The sequence below is a fragment of the Netta rufina genome (genome assembly GCF_964035555.1).
Source record: "Netta rufina genome assembly, chromosome: Z".
In the NCBI taxonomy this organism is placed as follows: domain Eukaryota; kingdom Metazoa; phylum Chordata; class Aves; order Anseriformes; family Anatidae; genus Netta; species Netta rufina.
Window position 1 is genome coordinate 36,135,257 of NC_140126.1, and position 26,666 is coordinate 36,161,922.

The 26,666-nt window shown below is 45.2% G+C and overlaps 1 protein-coding gene across 1 annotated transcript; it reads right to left on the reverse strand.

Annotated features, from left to right (window-relative positions):
- Nucleotides 1-144: 144 nt before the first annotated feature.
- On the reverse strand, nucleotides 145-26,260 carry ENTREP1 (endosomal transmembrane epsin interactor 1). Its single transcript, XM_084305503.1, has 11 exons — nucleotides 25,789-26,260; nucleotides 24,779-24,835; nucleotides 15,680-15,790; nucleotides 13,772-13,900; nucleotides 12,962-13,069; nucleotides 12,706-12,839; nucleotides 8,708-8,837; nucleotides 8,122-8,197; nucleotides 4,555-4,704; nucleotides 2,444-2,733; nucleotides 145-1,337 (listed from the first exon to the last, which is right to left on the reverse strand). Exons 1-11 carry the CDS (start codon nucleotides 26,176-26,178, stop codon nucleotides 1,131-1,133), a joined length of 1,782 nt encoding a protein of 593 aa, XP_084161629.1. The 5' UTR covers nucleotides 26,179-26,260; the 3' UTR covers nucleotides 145-1,130.
- Between the last annotated feature and the right edge of the window lie 406 nt (nucleotides 26,261-26,666).

Sequence of the window (26,666 nt, forward strand, 5' to 3'; positions counted from 1 at the left end):
TTTCTTCTGCAAGACACAATCCCTCAATTTTGACTTGCTATGCTCTTAATTTCTGAGAGCAAAATGTACCAATAAGCCAGTGATCCAGCAATCCTAAGAGCCCTATTGTATTTCCTCTACCAGACAGTAAAAATAAAACACCAATTCGAGAGTAGAGATGAGCATTTTATTTTACTCAACTTATCTTTCATAAGTGAAACTGCACAGTTTCCACTTCTGAACAAGCTTAATTAAAACTCACTGTAAAGCTTTTTGGTTTTCAGTATGAAAGCTGTTTAATAATTGTTAAATGAAGCATTATCATTGAAATAGCAGCAGGAGTATTTATTCATCCTGCTGAGACACAGAAGGCTGCAACTAGCCTTGCAAATCAAAATTTTGTGCCTGATCCCAGCCTCTGGAAACACTTAGTATATTCCCAGTTAGCAGCATAGATACAGAACAGAGCTTGACAAACTATCTGCAGTCAACAGCTTGAGCCAACTGGCTTCTACATTCGTTTATTAGCTAAAGAGTGTAAACTCAGGGGTCACTGTGGCCTAGTGGTTAAGGCTGCCAAAACAATATTAGGTAGTCACCTGCACATCTGCAGAGGGTTTGAGATGGCTGCGTAAATGCTTTCAGCATATGTCAGTCGGCTAATACGTAAAAAGCACCTCTACAAGGAAGTAAGTTGGAACAGGCCAGCTAAAAAAAATCAGTGGAGCTATGGTAATTTACACCAAATAAACACGGGCATTAGCTCTGCCCTGTGTTCCTCGCTGAGACATAAAGTGCACACACATGGTAACTGTCCTTGCCTCAGCCCAATGAGCCAAGGCACAGAGCCTTTCTGCCACATCTAAGTTGAGGAAAAAAACAACTCTGTCCTAAGTGGCAGCAGCCTACAGAGGTGCAGCAGAAGATGCTGTTTCACGAACACAAGTTGCACCTGAACAGCCCCATTTGCAGGTCAGCTCGCAATCTGCCTCAGAGGGCTTGCAGAAAGAGCTTCCCATTGGGAGCCTGAGCATGGGGGTATAAAAAATAGGCTGGCGACACCCTCTTCCACCCGCTTGTCAGAGGTGGTTTTCTTGTGCAGCGTGAATGCCTGACAGAAACGCTCTCCGGAGGAACAGAGAGAAACCGCCTCACAGCACAGTTTCCCTGACAACTCCAATCAGACTGTGAGGCCGCTCGTGCTCTGCTCTCTGGATCCTCCTCTCTGCTGACTGGCCTTCACCTGCTGTGAAAGTACTCAGGTCACCGCAGCTCTCCAGGTGCAGCAGCCCAGGGCGCTGCCGGAAAGGGAGCTCATGGGCCCTCAGTGACATGGCTTGCGGGGCAGGTGCCATCACCTTCGAAAAGAAAAAACATAAATCAGGTTTGTTTTCAGGCTGTTGTTCCACAGAGATGGTTTCTTACCCAACTAGGAAGAAATTGTAGTGTTGCCTGTTTTCAAAAAATATACATATAAATAAATATATCTGAAAGTAAAACTGGCATTTGTACAAGAGAGATAGGAAAAGTGCCACTGAGAAAAGGCGCGTGTTGTCATTCCTCAATTGTTCTTCCCCCCCCCTCCTTTTTTTTTTTTGGTGAAAGCTGCACAAGAACTGGTTCACCCCAAACTATGGCACATCAGATAGAGCTCAACAGGAATCAAAGTGTTACTTCCTGCTGAAGCAACTGGGCTGTAACAAGCTCTAGGCCAGCGTGAAAAATAAAATTCTCCTAAGTAAAATACTTTTCAGCTCTTTTGTGTCAAATCTGTTGAGGCTTCTGTTGCCTGTAGGCTGCAGTGGGAAAATTGCACTGTATTTCCACAGCCTAAATTAAAATTTTGATGTGTTTTGCATGACAATTCAAACCAAAACCAGTTATCACAGCAAATCACTCATGCTGTGCTTGAATCAACTCTTTTTCCCAACTGCTGTATAAGCTGCTGAAACATTTGTTTGATGACGTCTGCAGTGTCTGAAATGGTTGAATATTCATTCCACTGATGTAAGCATATCTTTTCTACTTTTTTTTTTCATTTAGTACTAGGTCTTATATTTATTCAGGTCTTATTATTGCCACAAATCACAAAAAGTTGCTGCCAGTGGTTTACATCAAGATTTTCTTGTCAACCTCCATTCGTGCCAGTTTCTTCTCTTTCCTCTCACCTGCCACCTTCAGGATAAAACATTGCTATGCCATTTACTATTCGTGATTCTACTACAAAAGACCACCTCCTTCAGCTTTAAAAAATACAGTGTTCAGTCTTCTGACCTGCCTTGCTCTGTCAACCACAAGGCCAGAGACATCACACATGCACAGCCTCATCACTTCTCATACGTTCCCAATATGAAGCTAAAATACCACAGAGTTTAAATTGGATTCAAAAATTTTGACACACAAAGCAGAGTTGCAAGTGTAAAGCTAGACTCCCAAACCAAGACCAGCTTGTAAGTAACAATACCTGCTCAAGGAACGTGGCACTGGTGATAGCTTCAGCCATGTGCTCCTCATCTGATTTTAAAACAGACTTGATGTTTTCCACCAGTTCGTGTATGTCAGGTGCCATGCTGCAGGAGGACTGCTCCAGGAACCGTGACACAAGCATCTTAGTGTCTATGTAAGACTTGTAGTCTATCAAAGATCGGGGTCTTGATCTCAAAGCTCTTGTTCTCAAGCTCTTCCGCAACGTGACAGCATCAACTTGTGGTTTTACTTCAGTCTGAGTCGCAGCCTCACAGCTGAGCACTGGGCCTGAAGACAAAGATCAACAGAGCAAACAATTTACTTGCTTCACAGTACTTTTCAACAAGTATCTTGTGAGATTTCAATACTGATTCAGTGGTGATGCAGTGCACAGTTTAACCAAGTAAAACTGAGCAGTACTGCACAGCCAGAATGGCATGCAAGGTTCACCCTGCATTGAACCTATGTTACAGAAAATGCTTGTAAAATAAAGTACACAGCTCTGGCTGAGTGCATATCACACATCAAAGGGCCTGGAGGAACGTTTCTGTCAATGCTATTTGCCATTTTCTATACATCAGTTACCTTCTCTTCTGCTTCTGCTCTGATTGGTGAGAGCTGCAGTGAGCATTCAGTATTAATGTTAACACACAAAGCAGGCTGAACACAGTTTGTGGAGTTTTATGATCCTTCCTGAGCTCTCAGTTATCACCAGCCAAAAGGTCTGTTTACCAAATATCTGAAAATAATTGCTTCTCAAGCTGGAAGCTAGTAATACCAGAAGCTGGAAATCTACTACAAAAAGCCATTCAAAATGACATTGCAAGGACCAAGCAAAGGTCAGCAGGGCGTCAGTTCCACTGCCTTTAGCCCAAATAAAAATCCACCGCCTTTGGTCTAAGTAACAATCACTAATTTTTGTCCCTCCTGAAAAGAGGACACCCATGGGTTGTTGGAGCAGCTCTTTAATGATGGCGTTACGCCAAGTACAACAATACCAGGAGGAGATCCAAGGCTTTCCAGCAAGATGAGCACAAACTAACGTGGAGCAGCTTCCGCCGCTACAGCAGCTGACTTCCCCTTTGGCAGCAGTTATTTTGCTGTCAGGCCCAGTGCTGAGCAGGCCTAACCTGAAGGGCCCAGACACTCCTGGCTGATGGATTCCCTCCACCCCAGAAACGCTCTGCTCTGCTTTCCCAGCTCTGAACGGGCTCTGTGTCATTCAGCTATTGCTGCAGCAGCAGATTCTCTGGGGTGCTGCAGTGGAAGTTGATAGGAGGGAAAGAGAAAACAGATGATGCAGTGGAGACACAAACACATTCCACAAAACTGTGTTCAAAACAAACGGTTACGGCTAACAGGCCCCCTCCCCACCTCTGTTCTGTGAGGGACAATGTGTATCAGCAGCTATTACAGGGTTCCAACAGCCTGTAATAAAAACCACAAGACTATTGACTAGTGGATTTTTGAGACTGTCAACAGAATGAAGGGCTGTGCAGCTACACTCGCAGTTTTCCCACAGCAACTGCATTGGATCACTGACACCACAGTATCTGCAACAGACTGCATCAGCTCTCTGCTGTGGGTTTATTTATTTATTGTGCTACGAGGAAGGAGAAAAGAGGGAGGGAGGAGAGTACATTTAGAAGCTAATACCGAATACCCAAGCTAATTTTGCTGTTAATTGCACCATGACATTGCCTCTGCAAGCTTTTAGATGCTACTGTACAAGTACACTGAGCAATCCTGGGTGTTATCTCCTCCTCTTCCACCATTCTCCCTCCTCCCTGAAGTAGCAATGCCTGCTGCTGCAGACCCTGTTCTTTTAGGTGAAAGCCTACAGAGACAGCAAGACTAGGGCGTTACACAGAGGGGATGTGACAGAGCACAGACCTTGCTGTGCTTTCTTGCTAGGCACTCTGCTGGGAGACAGTAGCTGACATCTGCAGGCAGCAGGTTCAGGGTGCTGACCCTCTCTGACCAGCAGAATCACAGCATGGTTTGGGTTGGAGGCACCTTGCAGATCATCTTGTTCCAACCCCCTGCCCTGGGCCCAAACGTTCCCTTGAGGGTTCATTACCTAAGCACAGACAGAGAAAATTAAGTCACCTTGGGGCAACGGGCAGTGCAGCACAGGGTCACTCTTGGAGCGCCTCTGCAAGGGGTTGAAGGCTCTCTTGTACGCTCCTTCTGCAGGCACGGGGCTCGAAGCTGAAGGTGAAAGGCTCACTCTGCTGGAAGACTTAGGAATTTCATCACCTGCAGAATCAGGAATAGCAAAGGAAAAGTCGTTAGAATAAAGCAGATCTGCAAGCATCACTATTTCAGGTTATTTCCTTTTTTTTTTTTTTTTTGAGTAATGACTGGACACAAAATCTGACGTGGTGCTTGTATGTGCGCGGATGCCCACACTCACCAGAAATACTCATCTAAAGCCTGCTTAAATTTTTACAGAAACCTGTTCACCCTTACACAACTGGAGCAGCAGCAAACACAGCTTTACCTAACAGAAACCTCACCTTGAACTACCTGTTCAGAGAAAAAGGTGGCTTCTCAGAGAGAAAACTAAACCTCTCAGAGCTTGAAATACTCCTGCATACAAGCAGCTGTACCAAGATACAGCAGCATTTGGCCACAGAAGTCAGTCACTGTTTACAATTATGTAGCTCATAAATCAGTCACCAGTCCCTATATAGGAATTAAAGACCTTGTTTCATAAGGTTCTTTGTTAAAATAAAGACTCCCCTGAATTCTTGTTATCTGTATCAACTTTTCAGTCAATCAATACTCCTCCCTTTCCTGAAGGTGGGATTATGTGGTGTCACTCCTGCAAAGTGCATAGGACTGGACGAAGACACACGTTTTGCAACTAACCTGGTTCTGTGCCCCCATCTGATGGCACCTGGCATCTTACAAGGAAACAATATTCTTGCTCACACAAAGGCAAAACCAAAATGAATGCAGATAGTGTCTTATTCAGGACATGGAAAATGTTCATGCAATTACCCTACCAGAAAACTGCCAGTGGCTGAAGCCGTCAAGAAAATTAAGCCTTGGATGATGTGTACTTGTTAAAGATAACACCTTGTCTCCCACACGAATACAGCCTAGAATCTCCTGAAGAGAAAAAACCGTGGCACAGCCTATATAAAGCAGACACCAGTCTGAAACGTCAGGAAATAGCAACAGAGCATGGCAGACCAAGGACCAGGCAGGACTAAATCCATCACCAATAAAAACACTAACCCTAGCGGGACTGTGCTACCAGTCAGTCCTTCAGGTACAGTGGTGCTGGTATTCTGGCAAAGGATTTAAAAAAAAAAAATACTAATCAGAAGAATAGCCTGATTTCATGATCTTACGATAATTCTTAATAATGTTACAGGTGTTAAAGTGCCTCAGAGGTTAAGGTGTGAGTGGCGTAAAGCTGGTGTGTACTGGAAATGCACCAACCCAATACGTGATGACACAGGGCAGCTGCCAAGCATCCCCAGGCACCAGGAGGTTGTCTTCATACTGCTTTTGGCAGGGAAAGTGCCATTTTGCTGGACAAGAAGGCTTCTGAAGCCAGTAAAACCATTTCAGCTGGGACAAAGAACGTCCCAGGTCCTCCTGCAGCCAGCAGCTGGGATTCAGGTGGGCAGCAGGCAGCCTTCACTTCCACCAGGAGCTACGCCTTGTCCTCCAGTCCTGATGAAGCCAAGGGAATCGTGGCGCTGAACACAAACACCCTGGCACAACAGACCCCCAGCAGGAACCACAAGCTCAGCACTTATTTATAGGCTGTTACGTGGCATCAGCTGAGACAGCTGGTGGAGTCACCCTGCCCCACATGTGACCCCCCTGCTCTGGTGCCTCACCCCAGCAGGCAGCCGAGCCCCACACAGCCTCCCGGTCACAGCCCCACAGCAGGACAGGGGCTGGGAATCGGAGTGGCAAAAGTGAGAGAACTCGTGGGTTGAGATGAAGACAGCTTAATAAAAAAAAAAAAAAAAAAGAAAGCGAAATGAAGTAGGACAAGTGATGCGCCATTCAAGATACTATGAAGAAAATGAACTTCACTCCAGCCAGACCAAATACACCTCCACAAATACAAATAAGCGGAGAGATAGTGCTCAGTCTATTTTCTTCAATTCGCTGTCCCTGGAAAGCCTTGGCATCTGTATGAAGCAATGTTAATTTTCTTTCTTCTTGCATATGAACGTAATAGCCAAGCTGAGAGGTAAAAGTCACTTTGCAGGCTAATTAATAAAAGCAGGACGGATAAACACACTAAAAAGATGGGGAGGAGAGTACAATTTACCACATGTGCTCCAGTCTGCTTGCTTGAGAGGAAGTTTTTAAATACAAACAATGCCTCAAACAATGCCTTATCATGCGTTTTGGGTTTTTGGGTGTTTTTGTTTGTTTGTTTCTTTGGAAACTTTCCCAACTCTGCTGCCTCTCTATAGTTTTCTTTTCCTGTTTTCTGTTCTCAGAACTTCAGGCAGCCACCATGCAGTCTCGCATCTGACACCAGTTTGCATTCAAAGTGCTCGGAGAATGCAACAGCAGCTTCATCTACCAGGAGGCCTTAAGAACTAAGCTGTGTGCTGCCACTCCTCTGAATTTCTTTCTGGCCATCACAACTGATGAGATACCAGAAGCATGCAGGTCTTGGTTTTCAGCAGTTTCAGGCAGACTGCTAGAGTGTAAGCCAAGTTTGAAAGAATTGTTATTTGGTTAAAGTACAGTTCTGCGGGGAAAAAACAAACCAACCAACAAACTATTTTTTCTCCTGTCATCACTTGGTAGGGATAATTTCAACTGTTTAACTTCACAAAGCAAGGTTTTTCCACAGCTTTTTTATAAAGTCAGCAGGACTCAGAGTCATGTAAGAAATTTGCAACGTTGGTTGTTTTTGTTTTTTTGTGTGTGTGTGTTTTTGTAGGTGTCTTTACTCTCCATATTCTTGTGTTGTAATCACTGTGTGGATAAGCACACAACCATCTGTTGAACAACAGATGATTTGTGTAGCAATAGCAAGCTAAAATGCAAAGCAGAACGGATTTTCACCAGGGCTGTACTGGAAAAGCTGCCTGCTGCTTACCTGGGAGAGCCAAAAATATTTTAACTGCAATTGTACAGCAAAGAAATTGGAAAAGCTAGGCTGAAGACAGACTGGAAAAATTTCCATGGTTTTCTTAAACAATGCTGAAAAAGGTCTGATGTAACCTCTACTTGTAGTGTAGCTACGTCCTGTGCCAGTATGCAGAAACTCATTAGCAATTCTTCCAGTGCAAGCTCAATAATGGAGAGGTCCCACATTTAGCTCAACATGTTATTTTGTTCATTTTACTCTTTTCATCAGCAACAAATTGTCAAACAGGCACCATTGTCTGTACAAAGCACATGGAGACACTGGAGCTGGAGATCATTTCTTACAATGTATGGATGCAGAGTCAGCAACTTAACTTGCAGATTGCTGAGAAGGGACAACTTTTTTTTTTTTTTTTTTTTTTTTTTTGTATTTTAAAGGTTAATCTCTGTTCCTGCTGCCCAAGACAATTGTAATTCTGCATCTTTGGCTTGAAATATGGTGGATGGCTTCCGAAGAAATACTAATGCTGCTGCGATATTAAGCCATTTGGATTGGGAAGAACTGCCGTACAGCAAATTCTAAAATGTTCTTTTTACCTTGAGAGGCCTGCCTGCCACTTGTTTCCACTGAATCAGCAACAACTTCCACCACACCTATTTGCAGTGCAGCTTCCTGGAATAAAACAGAGAAGTTGAAAATCAGAAACTATCATCATTTTTTTCCAATGCTTTCCAAGAGCTGCAACATCCGTCTTAGAAAGTGAGCAGTTGACTACACGGTGACTATGCTACAGGGCTTTAATTCCACTGCAAAACCAAGAGTGGTATATTTCTAAAATTAATTTTCAACATCCTCTTCAGACTATTTCATCCTCCTTTTTTGGGAGGGAAGCATTTGTCTTCTGAAAACAGCAGTGACAAGGGATCAGTGCACATGGTAAAAGTCACAATGTTGTACAACATGGGAAGACTACACGCAGAGAAGGGAAGCAAAGCATGGAGGCAGCACAACAGCCCTCTAGGACAACCAGTGTGCTCCTCCACTGTGTGTTCTGCTCCTTCTCCCATACTCAAGTAATTTTCTCCCATGGCACCCAACTGGGAAAAAGTTTTCACGCTCTAAAGGTGAGTTGCAGATCTTACCCCTACAGCAGACAGACTCTGAGACCACTACGGATCATACCTGCTCGGAGCTTATCTGGCTCACCACAGCTTCGTATGGAGGAGGTGGATCCAGGGGGCAGAACACTTCCACTCCTTTAATCCTCGCTCCGTAAATGTGCGGCAGCGGAATCACATCAGAGCTGAGCATCCTGCAACACATGGCACCACGCACCGCCTCAGCACGGTGTCCCACTGGCAGAAGGACACCACCAGACACAGCTCCGCTGGCCTCCCTGCGCCAGCTCCCATTTGGGGATCTCAGCCACGGCTCAGGAACTCGACACGAGCTGCCAGGTCTCCCCAGAGCACAGGGGACATTGCTCCTGAGGAGGTGCACCCAGGAACCCACTGCAGTTGCACAGAGGCTCAGGTTTACCTTGAAGAGACTCAAAGATGGTTAGGCATTGAAAACACGATAACCCAGCTCTGATTTTTATGAACTATTGAATTCCTAATTATAACTGAAATTCAAGATACTCCTGATCTCACGTTTCATGTTTAGTTAGATACGGCTGCACAGAAAGAGACTAGAGGCTGTGATGATGCTCGGCTACGGACATTACAGCCAGTCTGTGTCGGACGCACACATATCTCACAGATAACCTGGCTTCTCAATTTACTATAAAGAAGCCTCAAATACAGCTGAAATGCTGAAGATGTTTTCCTGCATTATCTTCCTGTCAGGCAGCAGAAAGGGAAGAAATCAGAGCAGTGTCTGAAGAAACTCTTTTAGGAAAATGTTGCTTTTGGCAACGAGTTTTTACCTTACCTCATTTAACACTGGGGCAGAGTGGTGATGAGCTGCCCAGGGAAGCTCCCCTATGCAACCTTCCTCTCTTTGACTCAGGTCAGCTAAGTTTTTCTCTGCTTTTCCCTACATTTTAAGCTACTGATTTGGCAGTGAGCAGGTACCTCACACAACCACAAGTCCACAAGTTTTGCTCTCCAGATCCATTTCAGGCTACTAGCTACTGGAGCTGGATGGGGGCTGTCTACAGAGATAGGCTGCAGAGGAGCAAGACCTTCCCTGCAGAGCTTAGGATTTCTCTGGACACTTTCTAGAGGTACTGAAGATGGCTGTGAGAAGGATCTCTTTTTTCCATGCCATGACCTGAAAGTGCAGAGGGAACGGAACTGTCTACAAAAGGTTGCTAAGACAGGAAAGGAATAAAATTAAAAAAAAAATTAAAATTAAAATTAATTTTATTTAAAAATAAAAATAAAAAAAGGATTTTTGGCAATTAGTCGTTACTTTTTTAATTTAAAAAAAAAAAAAAAAACAGAGAAAACATTTCAGCCTATATCATCTGTCCCTATAAACTCCAAAATAATTTTAAAGTACAATGGAAATTGATGTTTAACTAACATTAATTCTTCACATTTTTTTAAAGCATTCCACATATGCACTGAGCTTACAGCCACTGCATACCCCTGAATCACACACCTCTTGAACCTTAGTTTGACTTCATTTTTAAACATGCTTGATCTGGTCTACGCAGCTCAGTCACACTGAAAATTAATGCTGCATACAAGAACTATATCACATTACATCTTATTAGAGACTATGCAACTAGAAAAGTGTTCCCTTAAGTGCTAAGGCATAAAGCATATAAAACTTTAGTGAAAGAACGTGCAACTTTGTCAATCTGTTCTTTATCTCTTAATGTCCACTCTCTCTTTTTATATAAGGGGAGAAATTCATGCATTAGTCCTGCAAATTGCAGTGGACAACAGCGGGTAGTGTTCCTCTAACCTCTTCTCTAGGCAGGTACTCTCTCTCCAAAGTTGAGCCCTGCCACAATCTATCTTTTCCAGCCATCGTAACGGAGACCCAGGATATCGGAAGGCTGTTACTGCATGGGTAGCAAGCAGTTACAGATTACATACTCCATGTGGTTTTACAGAGATCGTAAGGGTCTAGGCGCAAATGAGCAGCAAACAGCAAGCAGCTTTCTTAAATGACAACACAGGGAGGTAGGGAACAGTAACAAAGGCTTTCTCTGGGCAGCCACAGCGAGCTCAGGGCAGGCAGCTGCCAGCCAGGACACTGATGGGGATGGGCTCATCCTCACCCTCTCCCACCCTCAGGGCTGTGGGCTGCAGGCTTACAACGTGGCTCATTGGCAGGGGTGTGCTGAGCTGCTAAGGAACAAGTGGCACATGGGGCCACGCTGAGACACGTGTCAAACTGGGAGTAACCTGAGCAAACTGACCCGCATTTTGGTAAACGCCTCAAATTCCCAAATCATAAATACTTGCAACCAGGCTGAGGCAGGTTTCTGGACCTCCTCAGAGGAGGCGCTCAGCTCAAGAGGCAGATGACGGGCACGGGGCGCGGAGGCCGGGGGAGAACAGGCCCTGCCGCACCTCAGCCCGGGGTGAGGCAGTTTCCCTCTCTGCCAGGAAGGGAAACGAAGCCTGCCTGCTGCGTTCACTTCTGCCCTCGGCACCTTTAAACGAGCAGGCAGCCTTTGGAAAGACATCGCCTTCGCTGAGATGTTGTGATCAGCACATTTCAGCGCAGCAACACGCCGAGGCCGCCACCCTACACGAGGCTGCAGAAGCCTCGGACGCTGCCCAGCAGCCCCGTCTGTGCTGAAAATAGACAAAGAGAAACACTGCTGCCGGGAAGGAGATAGCCATCTAGGCTGACATGCCAGACAAAGAGCGACAGCCCCGCTGCAAAGCAGGGGAACTGTGACAAGCACATTTCAATAAATACCTCATCTGCCAAAGAGATCACTGCGCACGCCGCCCTCTGTTTTCACACCGCTCTGTTTTCCTAATGAGCGTGTGAGATGCTGGAACCGAGACTTGCATAGCAATGTTTTTTAGTAAAGGCTGGAGTTTTAGATGGCTTTCTCATTCCGAATCTATTCCTGTACCATTTTACTTTTGCAGCCCCACAACAGGAACTGTAATTACCTCAGCAAGGACCATGGGGTCACGCACAGTGTTCCTGACGAAACATGGAAATAAACAACACAGTCCCACACACAGCAAAAAGCAGGAGTTTTAAACAAGAGTTCCACCACTCAGACTGCTTGGGCATCATGGCATTTTTACCTACAAGCACTGACTGTTCACAGCAGAGTAATGCAGCCCCACCAGCATCATAAACTAATGAACAAAGCTAACCTGTACTTATTGTGAAGAGTATGTAACTATTTGGAAAACCATTGGTAACAAACCCAGATAAAAATAATCCCCCCCACACCAGATTTACATTTTAATGTTCCATAAGACTAATTATATCAAAGAAGGCAGCCTTCTGCAACAGAAAATTTTTCTGCACCCTTTCTGTCACTCACAAGAAGATTAATACAGCTATTATTTCATTATCCTCCAAATCCTTCTTCCCTTATCTTTGTAGTACTGAATCTCCCTGCTCAAAAAAAAGAAGGGAAAAAAAAGAGAGCAATTACAATGACTTGTGACTATCCCATTTGTACTCTGATATGTTAACTCAACCCTCCCTCCTTGCTCCCACTCCAACTCCATCACATGGCTACAGATGAAGAAAAGCCCAGCAACAGCAACAGGGACAGATCCTGCCTGGCTGCTCGCACTGTGCAGGGTCTTCCCAGGTACGGAGACAAGGGCAGTGATTACATGGCTTAAGGGCACGATAAAAATACACCCTTTGATCAGCCCCGTCTGCCAAAGAAGGACTTGAATTTTTCTGGCAATGGGGGTCTCTGGGTCAGGAGTCTCTCTCGTACAAGCTGTGCCTGGCTTTCAGTCAATGGTGTGCTCCTGACATCATCATAAAAGTTTTCAGTCATGTCAAATTGCAGCATTTCTCTTACTCAGAAACTACAGAATCTGAAGTGAAAACTACAAAATTATACCCCTCCATCCCACTGTATTTACACTGCCTCCTAACTCATCAGTTTTTTAACTTAAAAAAAAAAAAAAGCCACCAAACACAAAAACAAAGAAAACGGTCTTATGTAAATGAAGATTACATAGGTATCCAAAGACACTACCAGAAAGGAAGAGAGTCTGGGGCTTTACCTGCGACTCATCCGTGGAGTATATGAATAAAATGTGGCAAAATACGAAGGAGGTGGCACAGGCGGGACGAAATCTTCAGGATCTGAAATGTGACCTTGTTCTTCAATTTCTTCTGCAGAAATCTGAGATTCGTCCTAATCAAATGCAATGTCTGTTAACAAAGCTTCCAACTGCAATCTACCGTTACTGAACCATGTAATCTAATAATACTATTAGTACCACTGTTTATATTAGGCAGTGCCTTGCACTCACGTACTATGCAGGATCTTCTTGTTGCAAATATCTGTAAGTAACGCAGAGCAGCTGCTACCAAGCAAACTGTGGTGGTGAGAGCATTCAGGGCACAAAGAGCAAAGAGAACTTTCTGAAGAACATGAAGATTATGGAAATTAAAAGATTAAATCAACGTATTTGTAAATGTCAAAAAAATAAACCAAAAACAAACACAGAAAACACAAAGATGACAATGATAGTTACTTCTTAAAAATGTATGTGATGCAGTCTTGGGAACAGGTAATCTCCAAGACTGAAAGAATTTGCAAAAGCTTGTTTTGCCCTATTGTGTGTCTTTGACAGAGAGACACAGGAGGGTTTAATACTGCTCAGATGTGATTTATAGGCCATCTATTCTTCCAAGAATTTTAACCTTCCTCTTAGCTTTTCTGTGAAAAACCTGAATCTGAGATAGTGAAAGCACTTTTTTATTTGGAGATGATGCTGTCTTCAAGTTCTATTTTAGCTTCTTTGGGAGCTAAGAAGGGCTGGGTATACCAAGAGAGATGACAAACAGAGGCCCCTAATTATAAGCTTAAATTTACATCATCCTTATCCATGCAGTCCTGTCTGAACTGAACTGTAGCTGTGGTTGTATAAACCACAGAAAGGATGAAAAACACATGCCAGATCAGCAATGCACTGGTCAAGACTCAAAGATGAGCAAATCTTCTGTGTAGAAGACCAGAAGGTAACAGAGTTTTTCATAGTAAAAACATCACTTCAATATTGTGTTTTTACCCAAGTATGGACATTATCAAAGCAGTTATTTTAAGCAGCAAGTGCAGGGTACCTTAAGAAGGAGGTGAACAGCACTGCATGACTTCACTGGGTAGAGCTTCAGCGCATTCTCTTTTTCTGTGCATTTGGTGGGATGAAATTCTTCACAACAGAAACAAATCTTGTTTTCACCCATATCCACCTTTAAAAACAAAAATCACACTTTTAAGTTTATTACCTGTTTTACACAGCATTTTCAGCTGCATAATACAGAGCCTGTGTTAAACTGTATCTCAGACAATGCAGACTGGATACAGGCTTCTAAAGTGAAATTTGTACAGCTCAGTATGTCAACAATTCACCCATCATAGAGCTGTATTACACCTACCTCTTATTTGAAAGAGCATTACTAATAAGCTCAAGACATTTAAATACAACTTAAATCTAATCAAAGCTGCAGTGATTACTGAACAATTTTAGTATCCAAGCTCCTACAATACCTAGCAGCATGGAAGCCCTTGACCAATACATAAGCCACATCCTTTGATTCATGGGTATATATATTCTGCATCTCTGTGGGACAGAACAGTATCAACAACTGTAATTTCAACCCAGCCAAACCAGTAATAGTTATATCTGTACAGCACTGCTGTTTGTAACTTTCAGAGTAATGTTGTTATCTTGGTTTTCAAGTAGAAATTCAACATCTGTGTGCCTTGAGATAATTGTTTTATTAGCTGTCAAATTCTCTAGAGACATTGCGTCAAAGGTTTCCCACTTACACAAGTCACTTCACGGAGTAATTCATGATTTTCAGAACATCTTTTCACTGTACCCTATGCTTCCAGCCACAGAATGCTCTGAAATTCCTGAGATGTTTAACCCCCTTGTCTTGAAGAACACTAACAGCTCTCCATGCTGCTTCAGTACGTTGATATTAAGTGCTTGTAATCTTGGTCTCTCACTGCACTGGGCTGACTGGCATGTTAAGGAACCAACAATAGTTTTTTGTGAAGCAGCAACTGAATGAAAATAAATAGTCAAAAATCTTCCCATTAACCTTTAAGAGTTCCTCAAGCCTTTACACATGATCAGCTTTATTACTAAGTGATCCTGTATCTTTCAAATTATATTATTCCACTGTTTCTCATTCAAAAGTTCTTCTGCTTCTAATGACACCCCTTCGAAAAAAATCCTTTGCAATCTATTCTTTCCTGTGCAGGTAGCTTTTTCCTGCAGTGGAAGTGTTCTGAGGATGTGTTCAGAATGTGTTCAGAATGGTTTATCTACCTCATTAACAAAGTAACAAACAAACATATATTGTTCTGAACAGGTATAGCAAAAACTGTACGAACTCTCACCCACAAATTATACTGACTGGGCTTTTTCAGTTAGCCCATCAGTACCCAGTCATGCTTTTACCAATGGTTTATCTTTGTCAGATGACTATAAAAATCCTTTCCACTAATTCTTAAGTGATCATTACATTAAAATCAGTGAATAAAGCTGGCAAGAGGAATTTTCTAAAGATGCATTTGGGATTACCTTGCACAGAATCAGCTGTGTCTTCAGATGCTGAACAGAGCCCAGCTATCAATGAAGTCAAACAAAACCATTTCTGGGCCAATTATGCTTTCTTAAAATTCTGAAAACATTCCCTTTTGGGGTCTTTACCTTAGGGAGATTATCATCTTATGAAGACTCCAACTCCCCCCCAAAAAAAAACCACAAATGTTTATAAATACAGATTAAAAAAATACTGTTGTGGATTTTATTGAGTGTTCACAATTTGAATTGAATCTAAGTTTGAAAGAGCAAGCAGTCTTTTTTTTTTTTTTTTAATCCCAGCACACTGTAGCTGTATTTTAACCACCCAACATGCATTACTTGCACCTCAACATTAGCACATTTTGTGAGCCCAACTTGACAGCTGATGCAGCATGCTACGAAGAAATATGTGTAAATTGCTATGTCTGCTCACCAGATCACACCTAGGAACACTGGACACAAACTGAGCACCTTGACATCCTAGTATAAATCCAGCCAGGTTCAGCAGCACACAGATGACGGACAGCAGAACAAATAGGTTAACCTGAAACAGCAAAGTAAAGTTAACAGCTGATGGAACAGGATCACAAATCCAATACAAGAAACCTATGGCAATGCAAATCCCATTCCCAAACTCAAGACTCTCCCCTTCCAGGCAATTTCCAAAACTCCCCAGGACTTCACTGAAGTGCCCCTGGGCATCTAATCTTGAACCAGATCAATCTTAAAGCAGATTATTACTTTGAGCACATTTACTGTCTCTCTCTCTCTCTCAGCTTAACCTGCACTAAGTGTGCAGTAATAAAATACATGCAACTACTGAAAAGCACAGGTAGCTGAAGATTTTCTGGAGCCCTCAAACAAGTCCTATTTCTGATCCAATCGATTGTAAAAAGGCTGACTGACCTTCCTAGGAAGCGCTTTTCTACCCAGACAGTTTTCCAAAGGTCCTCAAAATTGTCCAACTGCCACATAACCAGCACCCCAATGAACTAGGGCAAAGCATGTAGGAAAGTGCAAAGCATCTTAAAAAGTTTGCAAAACTTCTGAAATTCATGATATAGTAGAATTGTATTGTGTCATAGAATTGTATCATAGAAAGGCTTGGGTTGGAAGGGACCTCAGAGATCATCCAGTTCCAACCCCTGCCATGGGCAGGGATGCCACCCACTAGACCAGGTTGCTCAAAGTCCCATCCAACCCAGTCCCCCTCCACGGATGGGGCAACCACAGCTTCTCTGGGCAACCTGTGCTGGGGCCTTGCCATCCTCTGAGTGACAAATTTTCTCCTAGCATCTAATCTAAATTTTCCCCTTTTAGTTTTAAACCATTCCCCCTTGTCCTCTCATTACCTGCCCGGACAAAAAGTTGCTCTCCATCTTTTTCATATGCTCCCTTTAAGTACTGAAAATCTGCAATAAGGTACCCTAGATAGAGTCTTCTCTTTTCCAGGCTGAACATCCCCAGCTCTCAGCCTTTCTTCACAGGAGAGGTGCTCCAGCCCTCTGATCACTTTCATGGCCCTCCTCTGGACCCACTCTAACAGCCCCACATCCTTCTTGTTCTGGGGGCCCAGCCCTGGATGCAGCACTCCAGGTGGGGCCTCACAAGGGCAGAGCAGAGGGGCACAATCACCTCCCTCCACCTGCTGCCCACCCCTCTGCTGATGCACCCCAGGGCGCAGTTGGCCTCTGGGCTGCAGGCACACACTGCTGGCTCACGTTGAGCTTTTCATCCACCAGAACCCCCAGGTCCTTCTCTGCAGGGCTGCTCTCAGAATGGCTAAGAGCTGAGGAGCTTTAATGTTCATGCTCATTCCTTAAATAACAACATGTCATCTCTGTAATTTTTGCAGAATTGTAACGTTACCACATAAGGTAAGTTTTAACCTCTAAAAAACAACAAATAAAGCAGCTTTTAGTACTTCTCTGAAGTGAATTGGGACTATTGTGTTCTAGACATACTGAGAACAATCAATATTAAGGGGAACAGCAATTTTTTAAGGGGAACATCTACTTTATAAATACCGTAAAACCACAGATAAGAGGTTTTTAATGATAGGAAGCACTTTGAGTGTCATTTGTCTTTATGTACAGACATTTAAACCACAGATTTTAATCTCTATTTTTAAATTAACTCTTTTCTCAGCACTCAAGTGAATCAATACCTTTTCTTACACTTTTGTCTAGATGGTCCCAGTTACCCAAGTCTGTCAGAGTAGTTTTAAGGGTATCTCATGCAAAGAATGCTTTTCATCTACGTTCCACACCAAGCACTGTAAATCAGAAATTAGTCGGTTTCAAAACTAAAAACACCATCTGTTTTTTGTTATATGTATAGCCTACTTCTGACAGCAAAATTTAATATACAGAACTTCCCATTAAAGATGCAGAAGACAAAAGTAATTCTTCCACATACAACCTAAGACATCATCAGGATCTGAACCATAGTTGGTAATACATTTACATAGATGGCTGCACAGGACCACGTCCAGCTGGGTCTGGAGAGGCTCCATGTCCCTCTTGTACTGGGGAGCCCAGAACTGGACTCAGCACTCCAGATGGGTCTCACCAGAGGGGAAAGATCACTTCACTCGGACCTGCTGGTAAGTCTGCCAGGACCCCTGGAGACTTTCTGCAGAAGGGCTTTCCAGCAGTTCATTCCCTAGTCTGTACTGATGCCTGGGGTCTCTGCGGGGGCAGGACTCCACATTTCCCCCTGATAAAGTTCATGACATTCCTCTCCACCCGTTTCCCCACCTCTCCAGGTCACTGTTTGGGACGCACCAACACTTGGTGTATCAGCCATTCCTCCCCGTTTTGTATCATCTGTGAACTTGGTGAGAGTGCACTCTGTCCCGTTGTCTAGATCATTAATTAAGTTATTAAATAGCATTGTCCCCAGTATCCACCCCTCGTGTGCCATGCTGCTGACTGGCCCCTGGCCAGCCTTTGTGCCACTGATCACCACCCTTTGGATCCAGTCACTCGTCTAGGTTTCAACCCACCTCGCCGTCCGTTCATTTAACCTGTACCTCGTCAGCTTGCTCTTTAAGATATATTCTCCTCCAGATGCAAATTTAAACACCTTCTCCATCACTACTCACCTACACATAAAAGCAGGCGTCCCACTTTATCGCAGTAAGAGAAGAACCCCTCCACATGTGAACAAGAAGAAAAAAAATACTGTTTCCCACAGAACGAGTCGCCAAAGGCAGGCAGGCTATTTTAAAAGTCAAAATAGAGGTAACTAGTCTTAACTGCAGTGATAAAAATAGACACAACTCAAATTATGAGCTTAGTTTGGCCCACTGCCCTTCATCTTTCGAGCATTAGATAGACATGGACTGTGAACAGCTGCAGAAAGTCTTGATGAACATTTGTATGAATTAAACTATAGGAAAGCAAAGCGTATTCTAATGTCAGAGACAGAATTTGCTAATCTCTTGCACGTGTGATCTTCTCCACCTAAAAAAATCATCATGCCCTTTGATGACCCGGTCTAAATGGTGTCAGCCAACCAACCTAACTCTGCTGAAGTCAGTGGAGTTTTCTCATAGCGTCACTGGGAGCTCCAGCAGCAGCAGGACAAACTTACACAGTAAGGCCCTGACCTTGTAACTCATTCCGTACAGGCAGACTGCGTGCTGTCCTGCTGCTGCCACTGCTGAAGCCAGTTCCTAACGCCAGGAGGAACTGCTTTAACCTGTACTCACATGGCTCACACATAAGCAGGCACTTAAAAAGCGAGTGAAAGAAAAACATTTGCTCTGCACCCATTACCTCTTATACCTGTTTACGTCCCACGTATAACCCTTATAAGCATCCTTCTAGGAAAAGATAAGCCAGCGTATTGATTTTCCATACACACAGCAGCAATAGCAATAACTAAGCATTAATTATGTGACCTTACTAATTTTCTATCAGTTTATTTATTGTACCATGTGGAGACCTGCAATATACCTGTGAATAGAAAAACAACACAGAAGTAGAAGACAAACTACCTCATTTAACAAAAAAAAGTGCCTCATACTTTTAATGCAGCATTAAAACTTCCCATATGACTTAGTAAAAGGCCTTGTCAGCATCAAAATAAATGATAACAGAATGAGAAGAAACCTAACTTATGCCACACATAAGGCTTTTTATAGAGTCTCACAAGCAGCAGCGTATTTCTTTTTATTGGTGTAGACTGACTTTAAAACCTTTATATGAATGCCATTTCTTGAATTAATGGTGAAGACCCACACGTGGGTCAAGACATTAACACTGAGCTATTTTACTTCTCAAACGCAGAGAACCAGGCACCACTACAGTAATTCTCGCTGAAACCAAATGACTTTGCCTATTACAAAGCTCATGGCTAGAGACAGACTGTTGTATTGTTAGGGTCACAACCTGCAGCTCCCATTCACAGTCCTTTCTATTGTTGCTAGCCGAGCTTAAATTTAAGAATGACAGCTCATGAGGAAGTAAATAATACATATTTTGGCATAGACGTTAAATCTTAGTTAAATCTATGCAATTCAGTCAGTGTGCAGATATCAAAAGGGCAGTAGTTAGTCTTAAAAATCTTGTTTTTCAAAATTGGTTGGGAAACATTCTAATTCTAATGAAAATTTTCAATTAAATAAAAGGTTTACTAGAAATTTATTCTTCACAATATTTCAAGCTTTTAAATATATACTTGAGTTCCATAAGCTTTTACGTTTTGCGGTAAAGACCCATCCATTTTTGCCTCAAAAACATAAATATTAATACTTCTGAATGAAGGAATGTTTCAAACAAATTCCAAACCCCTATGATTACCACAGTTAGGGCAGTAAAAGAATATAGAATCACACAGAGCACACAACCTTTACTTTCCAAGTCAAAACCCCACTGTCTTTCACCAAAAAGCTGACCACATCTGTAACACTGACAAAAATAAGAGCTTGCCTGCTGTCTGACCAAGGAACCATAAAGCACTTGAAGCCACTGAAAGCCAGATATGCTCGCCCCACCTGCCACCATGTTAATGTCTGGATGGCAGAGGCAGGGCTCCACAACACAGCCAGCCACCACCAGAGCTTTCTGCCCCACGAGCAGCCTGCTTCTGACTGCTCCGTGCCATGCTCCCTGCAGTGCCCCCTGTCTCCCATGGGCGACCGCAGCCAAACTGCTCCAGCAGCAGAAATTCAGTATGGAGCAGCTGACAGAGATGTGCTTAATTCAAAGTCAGCATTACAGTTACCTGGGTACAGCGTCAAATCCAGGTGAGTTGGTGTACTGGGTTTACATGGCAAGGTTTTGGTGGCAGGGAGTTGTAGGGGTGGCCTCTGTGAGAAGAATCCAGCAGCTGCCTCATGTCAGCCAGCCAGCATCAGCCAGCTCCAAAGGGATCTGCCGCTGTCCAGAGCGAGCCAGTAGCTGATGTTGTTTGTGCCTCCGTGAGAGCAGATGGAAGAAAGGGAAAAAAATGCTGGACAACAGCAGCTGGGAGTGAGGGGTGAGCACCATCCCTGCAGTCCCCAAGGTGAGTGCAGCAGGAGGGCAGGAGGTGCTCCAGGCAGGCAGCAGCAGTTCCCCTGCGGGCTGTGCAGGGAGAGGCCCCTGGTGGAGCAGGCTGTCCCCCTGCAGCCCATGGGTCCCACATGGAGCAGATCTCCACACTGCAGCCCCCCCATGGGTGGAGGAGCCCCCGGTGGAGCAGGTGGATGTGGCCTGGAGGAGGCTGCAGCCCATGGAGAGCCCCCACAGGAGCAGGCCCCGGGCCAGAGCTGCAGCCCGTGGAGAGCCCCTGCAGGAGCAGGGGTCTGGGGGGGAGCTGCCGCCCACCCATGGGGGACCCGTGCTGGAGCAGTTTGCTCCTGGGGGATGGATGGATGGACCCCGTGGGACAGAGCCGTGTGGAAGCAGGGCTTGAGGAGCTGCTGCCTGTGGGACCAAGGCTAACACAGCAAGCACGGCCCGTCAGATGTGAGCTGCTCTTAATACGTATGCAAACAAACAAGCAATGAGGAATCAGCGTGCTTTTTGAAAAAAGCTAGGTTCCTTCAGTTTAAAGTAAGATTTACAGGCGTGATGAAGGAAGGATTTTCAGAGTGGACGGGAAGAAACCAGCTTCTCTGCAGGCAGTTCTCTGCCTGCAGCCCTGAACCATTGACGGCCAATATCCAAACAACTTCAGGAAGACAAAAAAAAACCCTTTCCCCATAAACACATTCAGACAGGCACACACAGGAGGAAGCTTCTCCTTAGGAGGAAAAATCAGCTCCAGAGCACAAGTGCAATAAGCTGACTTCAGAAGTGGCTTGACAACTGATAGCCAGGAGAGAAAAGCCTCAGAAAGCCACAAGCAAGGTAAGATTTCAGAGCCAGGGCTTCTCAGCTGCTCTGCCACCGAAAGCCATGCTGGCCCTGCAGGAACGTCCTTCGAAGGAGCCGATTACAGCGCAATTTTGCCTCATAGCACCCTGACTCTGCAACCTGTTACTCACTCACCACCTTCCGTTGCTGTGCTACAGCCACCCCTCTCTGGACTGACTGGAGGCCCACCATCGCCTGCAGCTGGCAGCTTTCCCTTCCCTTTTCCAAGCACAGCAGTGACCGATACACAGCCACCCCCTCTGCCACCTCCTCTCCCAGCACCCCCGCCAAGCCTTTGCGGGGAGACAGAAGGGAAATCTTTGCAAGCAAAGGCACTGCCTTTTCATCGGAGGAACCAGACAGCAAAGGAGATGCAGGCAAATGGATGCACTCCCACAGGTTTTCAGGCTCTGAAATCCCTTATCAGAATAGCAAACGGGCTCCTTCTAGAAAGGTTTGGTGTGCTTTAAAGGGGGGTGAAGAAAAGTGTGAATTCAATTATGAAATCCCTTAAAAACTGCAAACTGACAATAAAAGTAAGGTAACACGAGAAGTCTCAAGAAACACCGTGTTCCTACTGCAAGCTCATCCTGAAGGAGCGACACCTCCTTAAAGACATTCTGCGGCACCCACCCGGTATTCAGCTTCAGTGCCAGCTCCGGAAACGAGGGAGGGATAAACGATGGAGCGAGCTCAACTGCAGCCTCATCCGAGGCTCCCAGTGCACACAAAGACAAATTAAAATCTATATGTAATTACTCAACTTGGGCTAGAAACAAAATGATTTGGGGGGATTTGGATGCATATGAAGGATTCTAGAGGGTACTTGGAATGCGTAGTTACATGTAATTACTCAAGCTAGCTGAGCAACTGACAACAGCTCTGCATAAGAAGAAAGAGGCCTGTCCTTACGAATATAAGAGCATTTTGTAGATTAAGACATAACCAGAGATGAAAAAAGGATAATGACCATTGCTAGTCCCACAAACTTTATGCTGTAACTGTTGAGCACAGTCCAAAGTCTCTCCATGAACACATCTAAACACTAACATAAATTGCAGCACTGCAAAACATGGTAATTCATACCACATGCCCAGAATAATCCTCACTCCTCAGATTTCAGGCATGGGTCTAGCACAGGTACCCAACATGCCCAATATCCAGGTTCTGCTGCAATCTTATAAAACCACCTTCGTGTGAAATCAATCCTTTCTGCATTGCTTACTTGCCGCATAAAGGAATTTCTACACCTGGCACCTGCCTGAGTTAAGGCCTGTCAGGAGGACAGACGTGTGATCACTGCTGCCTTCGCGCCAGGGACATGGCTCTGCGCTATTTCTGAACAGGCAAAGAGATCAGGGACCCAGTCCAAGCCTGGTGAGAGGAACCCATGACAAGTGTATTTGCAAGGAGTAAGTGCAAGAGGCTTGCATAAGGAGCAAAAAGGAGAGGGCAGTCACAGCTGGAAACAAAATCTGTTTTAGCTCTGAATGCGTTTTCTGGTCTTATTTATGAACGTCCTAACTCTAAGCCATTCTGTACATTGACTGTCATTAGTTAGGTCTTTGGGAAACCTGCCCTTACAACTTACACAGCAACTCAAAACTCCCAAGAGAAAATGTTCATGTTACTAGAGGATGGGTATATTAGAAATCTAGCCCAAAATGAGTTAGCTCATAGAAACTAACATTCTTTACTTGATAGGCTAGTTCATTCAATGCAAGACTCCCTTTGAAAGTTAGTTTCTTCTTGTCAATTTTTATTTTTACTGAAGCCCCATGAACTGCTTAGTGCTGATTTCCTTTTTTTGCATTTTATTATTTGGCTTTCAAAAATCTTCTACAAAATATACATAAAATTAAGGAGAAAAAATAGGTTCACAGTGTCATATAGTCATAGAACAACTGCAACTGAAGGGACCTCAGGAAGTCTCTTGCATATCCTCCTGCTCAGCACAGGGTCAGCTATGAAATCAGAGCAGGTTGCCCAAGGCTTTATTCAGTCTCATCTCAGAAACTCCCCATCCACTGCACAACATCCCTGGGCAACCTGTTCTTGCCTGCTCGACCCTCCTAAAATCACTGGAAAAGAAATGAAAGGATGAGAGTTTGCTGCCTTTGTATTTCAGAAAGACAAGAAGGGCCTACAAAATTTATACTCAGAAGGCCTGAAAGAATCTGGAAGTCAACAACAGACAAAAGTAAACTACAACAAGAAGAAACAGCAGAGAACACGTGTAATATAGAAAGAGGCGACACCCTGCAAGCCTCAGGCATTTTGAGAAGGATGGCGCTTACATTTATTTTCATAAAATGATGGTCCTTCCAGACTGGGCGCCCCAGAGACCAGGCTCCTCCTTGTATCCACAGGACCAATATAAAGACTTGTTTTGCTCCAGTTGTGCTAAATAACGCATCACTAAGACACCATAGTACTTCCACAGTTCAGTTCTCTGATCCTTGGTACCTCCTGCCGATGACAATGTGGATACCTCACACATCCCAAAGAAGTGTTGCATAAAAACAAAACAATTGTTTTGTCCTGGAAACAGTCTTGAGAGTGACCATATGGTTAAAAAAAAAAAAAAAAAGAAGAAAAACACCTTCAAATCCCATCTTTGAGATGTTGAGAGCTACAGAGCTTTAGATTTCACTTACAAACAGAAACAGCTTGCACACCCTGCACATTGATTTACTTCTCTCAGAACACTGTAATGTCATCTGTATTTGAAACAGTAACGCTGGATACTGCAAGGCACCAATGCTTAGGTTAGAGCTCAGACCTGCTATCAGACACTGGCAAAGGACAAATGAGCAAAGCTTTCAAACCAATTGCCTTATTTCAGCTCAAGCAGCACTGCCTCAGAGAGCTGAATTATTTATACTAAACTAGTATTTTCTTATACCTACACAAACACAAAAAGTGCTCTCTAAACAACACTAGCACATCCTCCAGACATGGTCTGCTCCTGCCCTTAGCAGAGACTCCTAGAGGTAACTTAGCCTTTTGCAGGCTTTGACTTCTCCCTCAATAATTATGGCTCTACAATCTGAAAAAGAGACTCAATAGTATAGTCTATTTTTATTAATTATTTTATTTAAAAGTGTATTTTTTTAAACTAATGACTATTAAATCCCAAGTCTCTTCTGATAATACGCTTACAACAAGTTTTAATCCGTACTTACCAGAAGTATCATTGGCCTCTTCCATGTTGTTAAGCCTATGATTCCAGACAAGATCACCTATAACATTAAAAAAGCAGTATTACCAAGAAGTCAACAACTGATCAGAAAATGCCATTTATGTATTCATCGCTGCTCTGACAAAAGGTCCTTTGGAGTGCTAGAACAATGCTGGGATGATGTGAAGATGCACTTGAAAGCAGAGACTCGGAGCCTGTGCTGATGATGTTCTTCACTCCTAAGGGCATCCTCTGAAATAACACAATCAGAACTGACACTTTCACCTACTGTTTTCTTGTGTTTTCCACCCAGAAAACATCCATGGTGGCAAAAAGTTACAGCACCAACTCCCACCTCATCAACTGCCAAAATACGGCTTTCAGCTGAGGACGTGTTTTCCTGAAATGTGGCTAAACATAACTAAAATCCGTCTATGCTGTCCCTGTCTCCCATCAGCTCATCAGGTGTCCACCACTGCCCCTTCCTGCCACCTCCCTTGCGCTGCTCTGCTCCACTTCTGACCTCTCCAGCCAACCTTTGGCTACCTCGTTAACTTGCTGTGACTGATCTGACCTAGCACAGCACTCGTGTATGACTTAGCCCAAACACCTGCCTGTTATCACTGCCGGTGCTGCAAAACCACATGCATAGCCCCGCGGTTTCATAACTGAGAACTTTTTGGATCCGCAGAGCGCAACACGGTCACACGGTTTTAAAGCTGGGCGCATCAGCACTGCTGTGACAGGGGGCTTTGGCTTAAGGGCAGCAAGGCTGGCTTCGCTACGTCTGTGAAAGCTTCACGGAGCAGGAAAAGAAAGCCTTCCTCAGAGTCTTCCTGAACTGCGTTTAACAGGTCCATTGCAACCGGGACGCGGCATCCGACCTGGCAGCAGCAGGCGCATCCTCGGCCCCAGCGCCCAGCTGCCTCCCGCCCTGCAGCTCGCTGCCGGGCTAGGTTTCCCCACGCACCTGCCTGGCAGTGTTTCAGCGCCCTGAGCAAGCCCGGCACTTACCGAGGAGCCGGCCCAGAAGGGGCAGGCGTTCTTCACCTGCGGGGCGCCGCTGAGCGACAGCGCCCCGAAGCTCAGCGCCACCATGCAGCAGCCCAGGACGAGCTGCAGCAGCCCCAGCGACAGCAGCGGCCGGGCGGGCAGCAGCACGGAGCCTGCGGCCGGCACCGGGGCTGCCGCCGGAGCCGGAGCCGGAGCCGGAGCCGGGACCTGCAGCGGGGCCGGGGGGCGGCGGGCGGCGGGGCCGGGCCGGCAGCAGCGGGAGCGGAGCGGCGGCAGCGCGGAGGGGGGGGCGGCGGCGGAGGGCAGCGGAGCCGCGGCCGCCGCGGGAGGGGCTGCGGAGAGCCCCGGCAGCGGGCAGCAGGAGCCCGGCAGCACCACCGGCAGCGACATCGGGCACGGCCGCCGCCGCCTGGGCCGGGCCGGGCCGGGCCGGCGCCCGCCCCCCTGTGCCAGCCCACCCCCAGCCGGCCGCCGACTTCCTGTGGCTCTGCCCGGCCCGCCCCGGGCCGCGGGGTGTGGGGGCGGCCGCCCGCACGGTGCCCCCCTCGCGGGGGTGGGGGCTCGGCCCGGGGCTGCCGCGGTGGAAGGGGGCCGGGAGGGGAAGCTGTGTGTGGGGGGTGGGGTGGTTTCTCTGGCCGGGGCGGGTGGTTGTGGACCTGTTGGTCTTGTCTGGGCATGAAATCCGGAATAAAACCGCGCAGGGTGTCAGATGTGGAAAGCAGAGGTTTTAGTACTGCGGGAAGATAAGCGGGGTTAAAGGAAGCAGAGAAACATTGGGGTTGGGAAGACCTCCAAGATCACCTGCTACAACCACCCGCCTACCACCAATGTCACCACCAAACCGTGTCCCCAAGCACCACGTCCAACCTCTCCTTGAA

Bases quoted from the DNA above. Each gene is read 5' to 3' on its own strand.
- ENTREP1 (XM_084305503.1), bottom strand. From the start codon at position 26,178: ATGTCGCTGCCGGTGGTGCTGCCGGGCTCCTGCTGCCCGCTGCCGGGG. The intron at 15,791-24,778 runs GTAAGTACGGAT...TTGCTGTTTCAG, and splicing joins AGAGGCCAATGATACTTCTG to GTTAACCTATTTGTTCTGCT. The intron at 12,840-12,961 runs GTACGTGAGTGC...GCATTTGATTAG, and splicing joins CAACAAGAAGATCCTGCATA to GACGAATCTCAGATTTCTGC.